Source organism: Bufo bufo, chromosome 1 (assembly GCF_905171765.1).
Source record: "Bufo bufo chromosome 1, aBufBuf1.1, whole genome shotgun sequence".
Lineage (NCBI taxonomy): Eukaryota > Metazoa > Chordata > Amphibia > Anura > Bufonidae > Bufo > Bufo bufo.
In genome coordinates, this window is record NC_053389.1 from 623,787,332 (window position 1) to 623,803,037 (window position 15,706).

The window sequence follows — 15,706 nt, forward strand, 5'->3', positions numbered from 1 at the left end:
CCCCCTAGAGTGATCAACAGACACGACATGGCAAGAAAATGAACTGAAAATGGTGTCTGGGTACCAAAGGGACAGAGAACTGCGGACGTGAAAAATCTTGCCCCGCCAATGGGGGAAGAAATAGAGGTGTCAGAAAGTGACAACCCCCACCTCCATACCAGGCTGTCAAAGGAGAAGAGCACTCCAGCAGAACCATTAACAAATCAGGGCTAGAGAACCTGGATGTCAGGCATGACCATGGCCCACAAGAAAAGAATATCGAGGGAGAGAAGAGACAGAATGGGAACAAGGCAGTGGGACCAACCCAAAAAAAAAAAAAAAGGGTAACCTGGTAGGAAAAGAGGGTCCTCCGGGATATATATATTTAAAAAAACAAAACAAAAACACATCCCCTTTAGACCTACGGCCAAGGGGTTTGTCTCATAAGATTGTGCCTCAAGGAGAATGACAATGTGGTAAGCAGAGACATGAAGAGGAGGACCTTAAGCTCCATAAGAAGAGAAGAGAGAAGCCATCTGATAACTATGGAAGGCTGCCTGAACTGGCAGACCTAACCGGAAGCTAAAGAAAAAGTACTGAGGCCAAGAGAACAGGTAGAAGCAACGTACATGTCTGAAAAAAAAATAAAAAATTGCATAAACCCATCAGACACTATCGACCGCCACTGCGGACCAACTCCGCAGAAGAGAAGGAGGCTATAAGAGGAATGTACAAAACGGCCAGACTGGAACCAGATATGAGATAAATACTGCGCCAGGAAGGGAGTGAGGACATCGAATGCCCCAAAGTCCAGAAAAAGGAAAAGGTAACGGAACCATATTACCCGCGCAGATACTCCACAGCAGAAAGGGGGCCTACAAGAACCCAATGGCTATGGAAACTGGCCAAGCAAGCAGAAACAGTATCTGGGGTAAAGAAAAATCTTTGGCAGAACTGCAGGAAAACATGTCTGCCTCCTACAGACACTAAGCTAAAAACTGATTAGCTCAGTGTCTGCAGGAGGGGTATAGTTGAGAGGGGGAGCTAACACTTTTTTGCTTAGTGTCGCCTCATAGTGGCAGCAGCTATACCCATGGTCTTCTGTGTCCCCCAATGATACGAGCGAGAAAATGCTATTTTCAGCATGAAGTCACAGGAAATGAAGCTTCCCTACATTACCCATTCTAAAGAGGAAAACGCACCTTATTTGCAAACAGATTCACTCACTATTAAAATATACATACTACATATCACTGGCTCTAATGTTCGGCAGAGCTCCTTATACTTGGGATCATTTTACATTTTAAGTGCATAAAATAATCTTACAAAAGGGTGACCGTAGATCTCGTCAGGCAAGTCTATACTAATGATTATATGAACAGACAAACTGATCTTACTTGTTTGACAGTCTCCAACACTATGGCTGGAGAAAGAACAGTAAAAGCGCTCCAAGATTTCTGTGTAGGTAATGCTGTGGTGGTGAGAAGAGGCATACAAAAGTTGTATGCATACTGAATTACACCAGCTTCTTGAAAACATCCTGAAAGATATAACATGATAAATATATTTTATTCAAGAAAAAAAAGAAAAAAAGAGGAATAAAGTACGATATAGCATAAAAAGACACAAACCCACACAGATATGGACCTATCAGATTTCATGGCCTCATGGACACAAGGTAGTGGATCTAGACACCGGGCCAGCGTGGCACCCTACATTATTTCATGGTTACATATGCCTTGTTGCAAGTGAGATTGACAAGGCCAGGCATTCACTCTGTTGTGCCGCCTGGCCCCGAAATGTCATGCAGTCATTCCTACTCTGAGATCTTCACTGCACATGCGCAAACAGATTGTAGAGCCAGCGGCGCGCGAGTCAGACCTCAGGGCCAGGCTTTGGAGCAGTGAGGATGCCTGATATTGATAATATCTCTTGTAAGGAAAGTGGCAACAGGGAGGAGAGAGGTGAAGAGGTGCTCCAAGGGGCTAGGCCAGCTCCTCTGTACTCTGAGCACCTAATTTACAAATCACTAAAAATAAGAATTCCTCTGCATTAGTAACACTGATTGCAGAGAGAAAGGGCTCATTTTAGTCACCATGATCAGTATGCCTGATTAAATAAGATTGACCAAGGTGACAGATGCTCTTTAAAATGACGTGACAGTTTAAAGACAAACATCAAGTTATTTATGAAAAAAATTGTACCACTAATAAAACATAACCAGATACATACTCTCATGAGGCATAAGTGCATAGGAAAACTCATGATGTCCAATATCAGCCGTAGCATCAGGAGACTTTGGTGCTCTCAGTCTAATGAAGAAAACAAATCAATTATTATAAAAGCTGAATGTGACTCCTAAAAAGCTCATTTCTTTATCATACAAGTTATTAAGTGGTTATTCACATAACTGTAGTTTTCTTCAGTTTGTTATCTGTTTTTATAAAGGGCAACACAATGACCTGCAGCATACAAGTCAATGGGGCTATTCTACCTGCGTTTCCTTACAAGAATCTCACTGCATGTCCTATTCTTGTTCCCTTTTTACGGATTAGAATAGCCATTTCTATTGATGGGAGCGAGAAAAAAAAGTTTGTCTGTCTATGTCAAAACTGATCACAGCATACATGAGGTGAGACAATGCATCTCTGCTGTGAGATCGAGAGTGCAGCTTTATATTACATCCAAGAAGACCGATTCACACTGGAGGGGAGTACGGCTCCTGTTGCATATGGCGGCTGTGTATTCCAGCCGGTATACTAAAGGTACAGAACTATGTCTGCATGATCACAATGACGAAACAGCAGCTCTGCTGCCTATGGAAGGAGTCATTCCATAAACCCTGGACATCGATACCTATGCCTTTTTAAAGAGTGGAAAACATTACAGAAAATACTAACACCGACTCACAATGAAAGGCTGAGAACGTTCCCAAGCGCCGAACAACCATATTTACAGTCATTTAGAACAGCTATTCCAAAGCCGTGTTCTGACAGATCCATCCACCGATGCGCCCAAACCTGCAAATAAACCAAAAATGAAAAGTCTGCATATACATATACAAGAAAAACCTTCTGGTAATGGGTGGAAATGACAAGCAGCTCTATTGACTGTCGATAGTCAAGGGGGTTTCCATTGTAAGCAGAAACCCCACTGTGGATATTGTATAGTGTATGCAAAATATTATTGCTTTAACAATTAGGGCTGTTTCACACGAGCGAGTCCATTGCGGGAATCGCGCTCCGTGTGTGAGTCTGATCCTCTGCTCTGGACTTGCAGGAGCGCACGGCATTATCATGATTTATAATGCTATGTGTCTCTGCTTGACCTTATTTCTACAGAATCATAGTGACATAAAGCTGTCAGTATGATTCTGTAGAAATAAGGTCAAGCAGAGACACATCGCATTATAAATCATGATAATGCTGTGCGCTCCTGCAAGTCCAGAGCAGAGGATCAGACTCACACACGGAGCGCGATTCCCGCAATGGACTCGCTCGTGTGAAACAGCCCTTACAGAGCATTACTGATCTTGCTTTGCATCTGCCGATTCTAAAGATACTAGGAGCAGTATACAGATCCCACCTCATATCGGGCCCAGTCCCAAGAAGTATTGCGATGAGTCGGTCTCTGTAAATGTCCAAACTGGATCTCATATGTTGCATTTGTACTGTGAACCGTAGTAGGAAATTCAACTTTCAAAAATTTATGTGCTTCACCCCAGGTTACCTGTAGCAAAGCATGAAGACAATGAAAGAATAGAAGTCTCCTTCCCATTACAAAAAGCCTGTGTACGTTATTAACTGCAGTAAATGCATAGACATAACTTTTGGATGATGGTGACATGGAAGCCAGATCAGCATGTAAAGACAAAGCAAATGGACATATTAATGACAAGACATCGATTAAAAGAAGATAGATACGTCTGTGTGACTAGACTGCCAAAAAAAAAATTGTTCTTCAGCTTTTCTCCCGTTTCTCAAATTCACATAATATTAACAGATTAATTGCCTACACAATAACTATTAGACATTAAACAGTATGTCACTAATGGATTTCAGGTGGTACATCTAAAATATTCTGGAAGCAACTATTAAGATAGTATAAATAGGGTTTATACGGCTCTATCTGAGGGCAGCATAAAGTAGTGAGGACCCCGATTCCAGGACCCAGGACTGGGTCACTTACTTGCGAAGATTCCAGAAAATCACTATTTATTAGCGGTGGCAGGACCCGGTGTATTACCGGGAATTCGGAGGCCAGAGAATAAATAGGCTCACCACTGCTTAGGTGCATAAAACGTTTACTAAACTATGATGGGATCCATGAGGAGCTCACTCATTTGTCCACAGCTTTGGTGACTGTTACTTTGCATGTTATCTTTTGTATATAGCTTTTACCATAGTTTAATAGACTTTTTATGCCATGTTAAGCCTATTTATACCAGGATCTCATAACTCACGATAATAAACTCTGGTGATCGAGTCCTCACAATACTTACTGTGAGTTTGCAGGTGGCTTTCCCTCTGTCAATCAGCGGCTGGGGCTAACCCGCCATTCATGAATACAACAACTCGGCACTTGGGTCCTGCTGCAACTATAAAAACTGCACCAATAAATGTCCCAGAATTGGAATCACGGTCCCTGACCATTGTTATGTTGCCTTCTTATAGAGAAGCATAAATCCAGTGATAGATTCCTGTTTTCTAATTTAGTGAAGTCCATTTTTGGAGAGCAGAGAGGATCACTAAAACATAGGAGCCCCAGCTCTAGCCTACATAGTGTCACTTCCATCTTTGCAATGTCTAGGAACTGTAACATAGTCCCATTCACTTTAACCACCTCAGCCCCCAGTGCTTAAACACCCTGAAAGACCAGGCCACTTTTTACACTTCTGACCTACACTACTTTCACCGTTTATTGCTCGGTCATGCAACTTACCACCCAAATGAATTTTACCTCCTTTTCTTCTCACTAATAGAGCTTTCATTTGGTGGTATTTCATTGCTGCTGACATTTTTTACTTTTTTTGTTATTAATCGAAATTTAACGATTTTTTTGCAAAAAAGACATTTTTCACTTTCAGTTGTAAAATTTTGCAAAAAAAACGACATCCATATATAAATTTTGCTCTAAATTTATTGTTCTACATGTCTTTGATAAAAAAAAATGTTTGGGTAAAAAAAAAATGGTTTGGGTAAAAGTTATAGCGTTTACAAACTATGGTACAAAAATGTGAATTTCCGCTTTTTGAAGCAGCTCTGACTTTCTGAGCACCTGTCATGTTTCCTGAGGTTCTACAATGCCCAGACAGTACAAACACCCCACAAATGACCCCATTTCGGAAAGTACACACCCTAAGGTATTCGCTGATGGGCATAGTGAGTTCATAGAACTTTTTATTTTTTGTCACAAGTTAGCGGAAAATGATGATTTTTTTTTTTTTTTTTTTTCTTACAAAGTCTCATATTCCACTAACTTGTGACAAAAAATAAAAACTTCTATGAACTCACTATGCCCATCACGAAATACCTTGGGGTCTCTTCTTTCCAAAATGGGGTCACTTGTGGGGTGGTTATACTGCCCTGGCATTCTAGGGGCCCAAATGTGTGGTAAGGAGTTTGAAATCAAATTCTGTAAAAAATGACGAGTGAAATCCGAAAGGTGCTCTTTGGAATATGGGCCCCTTTGCCCACCTAGGCTGCAAAAAAGTGTCACACATCTGGTATCTCCGTACTCAGAAGAAGGTAGGGAATGTGTTTTGGGGTGTCATTTTATATATACCCATGCTGGGTGAGAGAAATATCTTGGTCAAATGCCAACTTTGTATAAAAAAATGGGAAAAGTTGTCTTTTGCCAAGATATTTCTCTCACCCAGCATGGGTATATGTAAAATGACACCCCAAAACACATTCCCCAACTTCTCCTGAGTACGGAGATACCAGATGTGTGACACTTTTTTGCAGCCTAGGTGGGCAAAGGGGCCCATATTCCAAAGAGCACCTTTCGGATTTCACAGGTCATTTTTTACAGAATTTGATTTCAAACTCCTTACCACACATTTGGGCCCCTAGAATGCCAGGGCAGTATAACTACCCCACAAGAGACCCCATTTTGGAAAGAAGAGACCCCGAAGTATTCGCTGATGGGCATAGTGAGTTCATGGAAGTTTTTATTTTTTGTCACAAGTTAGTGGAATATGAGACTTTGTATGAAAAAAAAAACAAAAAAAAAACAAACAGCATTTTCCACTAACTTGTGACAAAAAATAAAAAATTCTAGGAACTCGCCATGCCCCTCACGGAATACCTTTGGGTGTCTTCTTTCCAAAATGGGGTCACTTGTGGGGTAGTTATACTGCCCTGGCATTTTCCAGGGGCCCTAATGTGTGGTAAGTAGGTAAATGACCTGTGAAATCCTAAAGGTGCTCTTTGGAATATGGGCCCCTTTGCCCACCTAGGCTGCAAAAAAGTGTCACACATGTGGTATCGCCGTATTCAGGAGAAGTTGGGGAATGTGTTTTGGGGTGTCATTTTACATATACCCTTGCTGGGTGAGAGAAATATCTTGACAAAAGACAACTTTTCCCATTTTTTTATACAAAGTTGGCATTTGACCAAGATATTTCTCTCACCCAGCATGGGTATATGTAAAATGACACCCCAAAACACATTCCCCAACTTCTCCTGAGTACGGCGATACCAGATGTGTGACACTTTTTTGCAGCCTAGATGCGCAAAGGTGCCCAAATTCCTTTTAGGAGGGCATTTTTAGACATTTGGATACCAGACTTCTTCTCACGCTTTGGGGCCCCTAGAATGCCAGGGCAGTATAAATACCCCACATGTGACCCCATTTTGGAAAGAAGACACCCCAAGGTATTCAATGAGGGGCATGGCGAGTTCATAGAAATTTTTTTTTTTTGGCACAAGTTAGCGGAAATTGATATTTTTTATTTTTTTCTCACAAAGTCTCCCGTTCCGCTAACTTGGGACAAAAATTTCAATCTTTCATGGACTCAATATGCCCCTCACGGAATACCTGGGGGTGTCTTCTTTCCGAAATGGGGTCACATGTGGGGTATTTATACTGCCCTGGCATTCTAGGGGCCCTAAAGCGTGAGAAGAAGTCTGGAATATAAATGTCTAAAAAATTTTACGCATTTGGATTCCGTGAGGGGTATGGTGAGTTCATGTGACAGGGGGGGTGATCAATGACAGGGGGGTGATCAGAGAGTCTATATGGGGTGATCACCACAGTCATTGATCACGCCCGTGTAAGGCTTCATTCAGACGTCCGGATGCGTTTTGCGGATCCGATCCATCTATCAGTGCATCCGTAAAAATCATGCGGACGTCTGAATGGAGCTTTACAGGGGGGTAATCAATGACAGGGGGGTGATCAGGGAGTCTATATGGGGTGATCACCACAGTCATTGATCACGCCCCTGTAAGGCTTCATTCAGACGTCCGGATGCAGTTTGCGGATCCGATCCATCTATCAGTGGATCCGTAAAAATCATGCGGACGTCTGAATGGAGCTTTACAGGGGGGTAATCAATGACAGGGGGGGTAATCAATGACAGGGGGGTGATCAGGGAGTCTATATGGGGTGATCACCACAGTCATTGATCACGCCCCTGTAAGGCTTCATTCAGACGTCCGGATGCGTTTTGCGGATCCGATCCATCTATCAGTGCATCCGTAAAAATCATGCAGACATCTGAATGGAGCTTTACAGGGGGGTGATCAGGGAGTCTATATGGGGTGATCACCAGTCATTGATCATGTCCCTGTAAGGCTTCATTCAGACGTCCGTATGCGTTTTGCGGATCCGATCCATCTATCAGTGGATCCGTAAAAATCATGCGGACGTCTGAATGGAGCTTTACAGGGGGGTAATCAATGACAGGGGGGGTAATCAATGACAGGGGGGTGATCAGGGAGTCTATATGGGGTGATAACCACAGTCATTGATCACGCCCCTGTAAGGCTTCATTCAGACGTCCGGATGCGTTTTGCGGATCCGATCCATCTATCAGTGCATCCGTAAAAATCATGCGGACATCTGAATGGAGCTTTACAGGGGGGTGATCAGGGAGTCTATATGGGGTGATCACCACAGTCATTGATCACGCCCCTGTAAGGCTTCATTCAGACGTCCGGATGCGTTTTGCGGATCCGATCCATCTATCAGTGCATCCGTAAAAATCATGCGGACATCTGAATGGAGCTTTACAGGGGGGTGATCAGGGAGTCTATATGGGGTGATCACCACAGTCATTGATCACGCCCCTGTAAGGCTTCATTCAGACGTCCGGATGCGTTTTGCGGATCCGATCCATCTATCAGTGCATCCGTAAAAATCATGCGGACATCTGAATGGAGCTTTACAGGGGGGTGATCAGGGAGTCTATATGGGGTGATCACCACAGTCATTGATCACGCCCCTGTAAGGCTTCATTCAGACGTCCGGATGCGTTTTGCGGATCCGATCCATCTATCAGTGGATCCGTAAAAATCATGCGGACGTCTGAATGGAGCTTTACAGGGGGTTGATCAATGACAGGGGGGTAATCAATGACAGGGGGGTGATCAGGGAGTCTATATGGGGTGATCACCACAGTCATTGATCACGCCCCTGTAAGGCTTCATTCAGACGTCCGGATGCGTTTTGCGGATCCGATCCATCTATCAGTGGATCCGTAAAAATCATGCGGACGTCTGAATGGAGCTTTACAGGGGGGTGATCAATGACAGGGGGGTGATCAATGACAGGGGGGAAATCAATGACAGGGGGGTGATCAGGGAGTCTATATGGGGTGATCAGGGGCTAATAAGGGGTTAATAAGTGACGGGGGGGGGGGTGTAGTGTAGTGTAGTGGTGCTTGGTGCTACTTTACTGAGCTACCTGTGTCCTCTGGTGGTCGATCCAAACAAAGGGGACCACCAGAGGACCAGGTAGCAGGTATATTAGACGCTGTTATCAAAACAGCGTCTAATATACCTGTTAGGGGTTAAAAAAAACACATCTCCAGCCTGCCAGCGAACGATCGCCGCTGGCAGGCTGGAGATCAACTCTCTTACCTTCCGTTCCTGTGAGCGCGCGCGCCTGTGTGCGCGCGTTCACAGGAAATCTCGCGTCTCGCGAGATGACGCGTATATGCGTCCAGGCGGAATGAATCAACCACCTCCAGGACGCGTCTGTGCGTACAGCGGTCCGGAGGTGGTTAAGGACGATGTATTTCAGCTCCAAAATGCAGTGTTTGATCTGGGGGAGCACTGGGTCTGATAACAGCAAAGCAAACATGGCAATGGATTAGAGGGGGCCAGCAGTTAGACCACACCGATATAGGATATAGACGCTGAACATCTAAGGCTCCATTTATACTATACATTGCTTTGCTTTCTTTCACAAAAAAGGAGAGGAATGTGTCTATGAACATTCCTACAGTTTATATGGAGTAAACAGATCTTTTTGCAGATTAGACCTCCATAAGGTGTTAACAATGTTAAAGAGGTCCTAGGGAAAATAGTCCAATCTGGGCAAACACGCCTATGTCCACTGTGACAATACAAGCACACCGGAGAAAATGATACCCCTCTGATGCCATCACCACATGCTAGGGCAGCCCAAAGTGTGCACTGGTCGTTTGCCCTTAAGTGAAATACCTTGGCCCACCAGTAGCAATACCTGCACCACCAAAACACCTCCATCCCCTGATTTTCTCATTTCCTGCTTTATTTTTAACCCAACTGCTAAATTTTATTCAGCAGTATTTTATTTATTTATCCCCAGTACTGTGTCTGTGACAAGGGGACATCCTCTGCGTCTGGAGGAAAACGAGATTGTTGTATAACTTACCAGTAAAATCTCTTTCTCGCTCTTCATTGGGGGGACACAGGAACCGTGGGTATAGCTATGTCCTCTAGGAGGCGTTGACACTAGTAAAAGCTGTTAGCTCCTCCCCTGGCAGCTATACCCCCTCCAGCCTGGAGAGAGAGCTTCAGTTTGTGTACAAGCAGTAGGAGAAGCAAGCCAACCAAGAAAAAACATGGAACACCAACCATGCCAAAAGACCCAACGGGGTTCAAACCAGCAACAGCTACAACTATGGTTGAAACACAACACTGGGTGGGTGCTGTGTCCCCCAATGAAGAGCGAGAAAACTAGATTTTACTGGTAAGTTATACAAAAATCTCGTTTTCTCGCCCATATTCTTTGGGGGACACAGGAACCGTGGGACGTCCGAAAGCAGTCCACAGGGAGGGAAAAACCACAGACCCATGAAAGCAAGCGTCCCTGCAGGCATCTAAGAAACTGCCGCCTGCAAAACCACGCGGCCCAAGGCAGCATCCACCGAAGCAAAGTATGCGCCTGGTAAAATCTTGTGAATGTGTGTAAGGAGGACAAGTAGCCGCCTTACACAATTGTGCAGCCGAAGCGTGATTCCTCCGAGCCCAAGATGCACCCACCGCTCTGGTGGAGTGAACCGTGAGACCTAAGGACGGAACCCTTCCCTAAGGACACTAGAAAAAACTGAAGCTCTCTCTCCAGGCTGGAGGGGGTATAGCTGCCAGGGGAGGAGCTAACAGCTTTTACTAGTGTCAACGCCTCCTAGAGGACATAGCTATACCCACGGTTCCTGTGTCCCCCAATGAATATGGACGAGAAAGAAGGTTTGTATACAAACATAGAAGAGGATTCTTTACGGTAAGAGCAGTGAGACTATGGAACTCTCTGCCTGAGGAGGTGGTGATGATGGGTTCACTAAAAGAGTTCAAGAGGGGCCTGGATATATTTCTGGAGTGTAATAATGGTTACTAGAGAGGGGTCGTTGATCCAGGGAGTTATCTGATTGTCTGATTGGAGTCGGGAAGGAATTTTTTTCCCCTCAAGTGGGGATAATTGGCTTCTACCTCACAGGGTTTTTTTTTTTTGTCTCTCTCTGGATCAACTTGCAGTATAACAGGCCGAACTGGATGGATTTTTTCGGCCTTATAAACTATGTTACAATAAAAAAACATGTTAATTGACAGAAAGTAAAAAAAAATCTACTTTTGTCCACGTGTAGGCATTATTGCTATCCCCTTTTGAAAACAATGGCTAAAGAAAATACAGAAAATAATGTAAAAAGAGCATCTTTGCTTTCTGTGATGCTCACACATACCCAGAATACATCTGTAATTTGTTCATTAGAAACATAAAAAATAATCTTACAATAATTTTACATGTTAGAATGGTCAGACTACTTTAACTTTGTGCAGCTGTTTAATTCCAGTACTTTTTCTTGGATTTTATTTGTGACGTTACCTTAGTATTAAATCTGATGCATGGACTTGATGCCTCGAGGATTATCTCTTGCACAATGCTACTGTGTGCGCTTATTTTCAAACTAAACTTCACAGCCCCTCTCAGCCCGCCATTACTGCTGATCTCTAGTTTAGTCAAGATACTGGTTACAGGTTTCCTACAATGAAAACGTCACATGATAAATGACAGAATACAGTAATAACATGTTTACGACATCCAAGCAAGAATGAATGAAGTTACCTGGTCTCCAGATGATAATCCATCACATCCCAAGCATCCCAGTATAGGGGAATGTCATCAAACAGCACAAACTGGTTCCCGTAACAAGCTGTGGGGATGGACTCTCTGGAACAAGAGCCATGTATGTTAAATGCACTCTTCTAAAGTTTCATTAAAATGCTGTACTGGGTGCAAAATCTATGACATACTCCTTACAGGGGTTTTCCCAAGGTTTAAACATATCCTATATCCATAGAATCACAAGAATGGGGGTCCTGTGACCTGAAGTACTAATGGAACGGCAGTCGGGCATGTGCAATACCACTCCACTCATCTCTATGGTACTCCGGAAGATAAGCTCTATCCACGGCAGCTTCATATAGATGAAGGGAATGACAGCCTGCATACTTAAGTGTCAGTCTACTCATACAGGGGGTTAAATAAATACCTCTAAATGTGTACTCACCACTTATTCCTCCACTGTTTTGCTGCCGCTGCAGGCCTCACCTATGGTGTCACAAGACCGTGGCAGCCATTAGTAGTACTGCATATATGGAGTCCAAATCACATTTTGTTTTCCCGACTGCCCTTGGTTTCCCACTGTCAGTACTTAATACTGCACTGAAATACAGTCAGGATTGACAGGACTCATGTGCGTATGCATGGCAGTCCTGACAGTGTATTTCAATGCACATCTGAACGCTGACAGCAGGGGAATGAAGGCCAGTAAACAAAATAGAAAAATAAGAAATAGTGATCTGTACTCCATATCTTTAGTGTTACTCATGTATTAGTGTAGCTAATGGTCCAAAATCAGGGCGACAGATTCCCTTTAATTAGTGTCAATGACTTTAAAATTAGAATGCCGAGGGAGCCCACACAGAAAGGAGAGGTACAAAAAGTGCTTTATTTGGCCATTGATTTGATGTTTGGGCTATTCAGTATTTATCAAGCAATTCTGTAAACTGCTTTACCTGTTGCTGGATAAGAGCTTTAGTGATCTCAGTCGTCCCATTGAATCAATGTTGGCGTGAAGGATTCCATTCTCCATAGTTACAGAACCATCACCCTAAAAATACAGTGGGGCACAATTACTAAGACTGGAGTTTTGCTGGAGTAATAAGTTCCAAATGTATTAAAAGGCATGGGTCTCCTAATAAATTTGGCGCATTTGCTGGCATTCCATTAGCACTGTGACTTTGGTGGGCCATGATTATCCCCACCTCGCTCTTTTCCTCACAAGGTTTGAGGGGCTCCAGAGTAAATACTGAGCTGGCCAATTAATGGAATTAAAGTGGTTCTACAGCAATAGAAAAAGATCAGTGCCACGTGTACCCACAGTTTGTGTGTGGTATTGTAGCTCTGAGCTATTTAAAACGGGACTGAGCTGTGGACACAACCTGTGGAAGTGTGCTGCGCTGTCAGTCACCAAATCTCTCTGCTTTTTTATATGGAAAATTTGATTTTTGTACTTACCGTAAAATCCCTTTCTCGTTCAATTCATTGGGGGACACAGCACCATGGGTATACGCCCAGTTACCACTAGGAGGCGACACTAGATGTGAAAAAGGTTGGCTACGCCAAGGTGGGCTATACCCTCTCCACAGACACTAGGCTGATCAGTTTGTACCAATAGCAGTAGGAGAGAGAAACAAAAGCAAAGAACCAACATGTCATGAAGGAAAGACAAACAGCAGCCCGGTGACAAAGAGAAATGAAAACAAAGGGTGGGATCTGTGTCCCCCAATGAATTGAACGAGAAAGGGATTTTACGGTAAGTACAAAAATCCAATTTTCTCGTTAATGTCATTGGGGGACACAGCACCATGGGATGTCCCAAAGCAGTCCCCGAGGGTGGGAAGGAAAACTCATGCAAAAAGTTGGGCGCACAGGTGCAGGAGAACCATGTGACCCAACAAGACCAGGAGAGGCCATAGCATGAAATGGTAGATACAAAACTAAGTAAGTGAGCCGAGAGGCTCCAGGACCAGGAAGAGTCCAAGAAAACAATTGTGGGAGACCGCCAGTATCCCGGGGACAAGTGCCTGGGAAAAAAGGCCATATGCAAGAAAAGAACAAAAGGAAACACCCAGCTCCACCCAAGGTGGGAAAAATAAAAAAGCTAGAGGATAGGGAGCAGGGCTAGATGTTCTGCGCAAGAAACGAGAGTTTGTCCGCACTAGAGAGCCAGAGGAAGGATCTCGAAGAACCAGGGCTCCCCCTGAAGAAACAGTAGAGCAGCACAACCGGAAGGCATCTGTTGGTAATTGCCTAGTGCTCTGCATATAGAAAGATGCTCCAGGAGAAGGATCTATAAGAGGACAGACCCAACAAGAAAAATTAGACCATGAAGGAACCTGGCAGGAGAGAAAATGCCTGGGAAAAGGACAGGAGCAGTCCTGAACCAAGGAAAACAACTTCCTGGAGACAAACTAAAGGAAGACCCTGTGGACCACCCCTCGGCAAAAGGAAGGCGATTCCATAAGGCCTGGAAGCAAAGAAACCTGACCAGTAAGAGGACCCGACAAGGAAAAAACTCCAAAATTGTCTCAAACCAAAAACATGGCCTGTCCATAGCAAACACCATGTGAAGGCCAAGGTAGAGCGGAAACAAGGAAGCACTGGAGGCTGAACGATTGAGAGAAAGAATAGCAAAGACTCACCATGGGACGGGAGCAAGCCTCCTTCCACGTTCCACTGCAAGGTAGGTGGGAAAAGAGCAACACCCTATGAGAAGGTGGAAACCCCATCCTGCCAGAGAAAGCAGCCAACATCTAGGAGAGAAGGGGGTCCTTGGTAAAGGCCAGAAGGGAACGTAAAGACAAGGTTCCCACACAAAGAAGGCGAGAATCGCCTCAGAAAAACAAACAAAATATCTCTGTGAAATGTAAGACCAGAGAAATCCCTGGCCACATGAAGTCTCAGGGAAAAAAATTAACCAATCACAGGCCCTGGTAATACAAGTGAAGACACACTTGTCTGAGAGATATTGGAGTGGAAGAGAGAAAACTCCAAACAGCCTAAGGAGGAACAGTTCTCAAATCGAAGGAAAGCTCCATCCCGGAAGTGGCCAATATGAACGTAAATTGCAAACCGGAGCAACAAACTCCCAGGTACCAAGACCTGAACCTGGGGACATGGAAAACGAGGTTAGAATCTCAAGAGGGAAACAAGCTTATGGGGACTCAGGAGGGAAAAGAACTAAACCGGGCCCAAAGAAGCAGCTGTCATACAGAGCATGTGCCGGCATGTGCCGTCAGAGATGCCATGAGTAGCTTCCCCAGAGAGAACCAGCCAGCTAGATGGTCTAAGAATCATTGAGGCAGGGACTCCAAGCAGGATTACCCAGTCAGAGGCTCAAGTGGGGTCCACAGAACTGGACCACATTAGGACAATAATAGTCAAATTATCAAAGGAAAAATGAAATGTAGCAACCATAGGGAAAAAAACATCAGCCATGGTTAACCAACCCTCCTAAGTGTAGTGACAAGGATACTGTATAACACTGCCCCGGAAGGGGCAAGTACAGCACCCTGGATTTTGTAAAAGAATCGACAGACATCCATATGTCAGAAAGGGATGTGGAATTCGCCAGAGGAACCCGGGAGAGACTACACTGACATGTAGAAACCAGCTACCAGCAGAGCACAATGAAACCCCCAAGGAAGGGGGAAGAAACTGACAGGTGCAGACAACAGCAAGGCCCAAGCGAACAGCACTTCTGTTATGTAGTACAACTAACCATAGAACATAAGGGAGTACCAAGAATGCCCGGACCATGGAAGAACTACGGGACCATGTCTGATACCAGAGCAAGCAGCGGAAAATTCCAGCCACCAAGTAGGTGTGTGGTGCTCACTAGTCCTGTCACAGCCATATCAGAGAGGAGCGATGACCCGAGCGATGCAGTAGCGGCTGGTGCTCACAATGCTGCATATCCCTGCAGGATAGAGCATCCAGTGGTGATCCAGGTACTCTGCCAGGACTGGACCATGTATCTCTGAAAACAAAGCACAAAGGCAGTAACGCGAGTACTCCATCCATGAAATGGGGTAACGCGGCTGTGTGGAATACAGTAGTACTTTATAGGGTTGACAAAGAACAAATCTAGCATGACCTGCCTATGGTGGAGGGAGTGTGGCTGTCTGGTGCACAGCAGGACTGAGAAGTCCTGTTAAGTTGTGTGTCAAGCAAT

The 15,706-nt window shown here is 44.4% G+C and overlaps 1 protein-coding gene across 1 annotated transcript in view; it reads right to left on the bottom strand.

Moving 5' to 3' along the window:
- MAN2C1 (mannosidase alpha class 2C member 1) overlaps window positions 1-15,706 on the bottom strand; it is a 72,014-nt gene that overhangs the window by 12,239 nt on the left and 44,069 nt on the right. The window contains exons 18-24 of the mRNA XM_040413804.1: window positions 12,486-12,580; window positions 11,533-11,637; window positions 11,293-11,449; window positions 3,565-3,708; window positions 2,890-2,999; window positions 2,212-2,291; window positions 1,377-1,519 (exon numbers count right to left, since the gene is read on the bottom strand). Of these exons, the coding sequence (XP_040269738.1) occupies window positions 1,377-1,519; window positions 2,212-2,291; window positions 2,890-2,999; window positions 3,565-3,708; window positions 11,293-11,449; window positions 11,533-11,637; window positions 12,486-12,580 (834 nt within the window). The remainder of the gene's footprint in view (window positions 1-1,376; window positions 1,520-2,211; window positions 2,292-2,889; window positions 3,000-3,564; window positions 3,709-11,292; window positions 11,450-11,532; window positions 11,638-12,485; window positions 12,581-15,706) is intronic.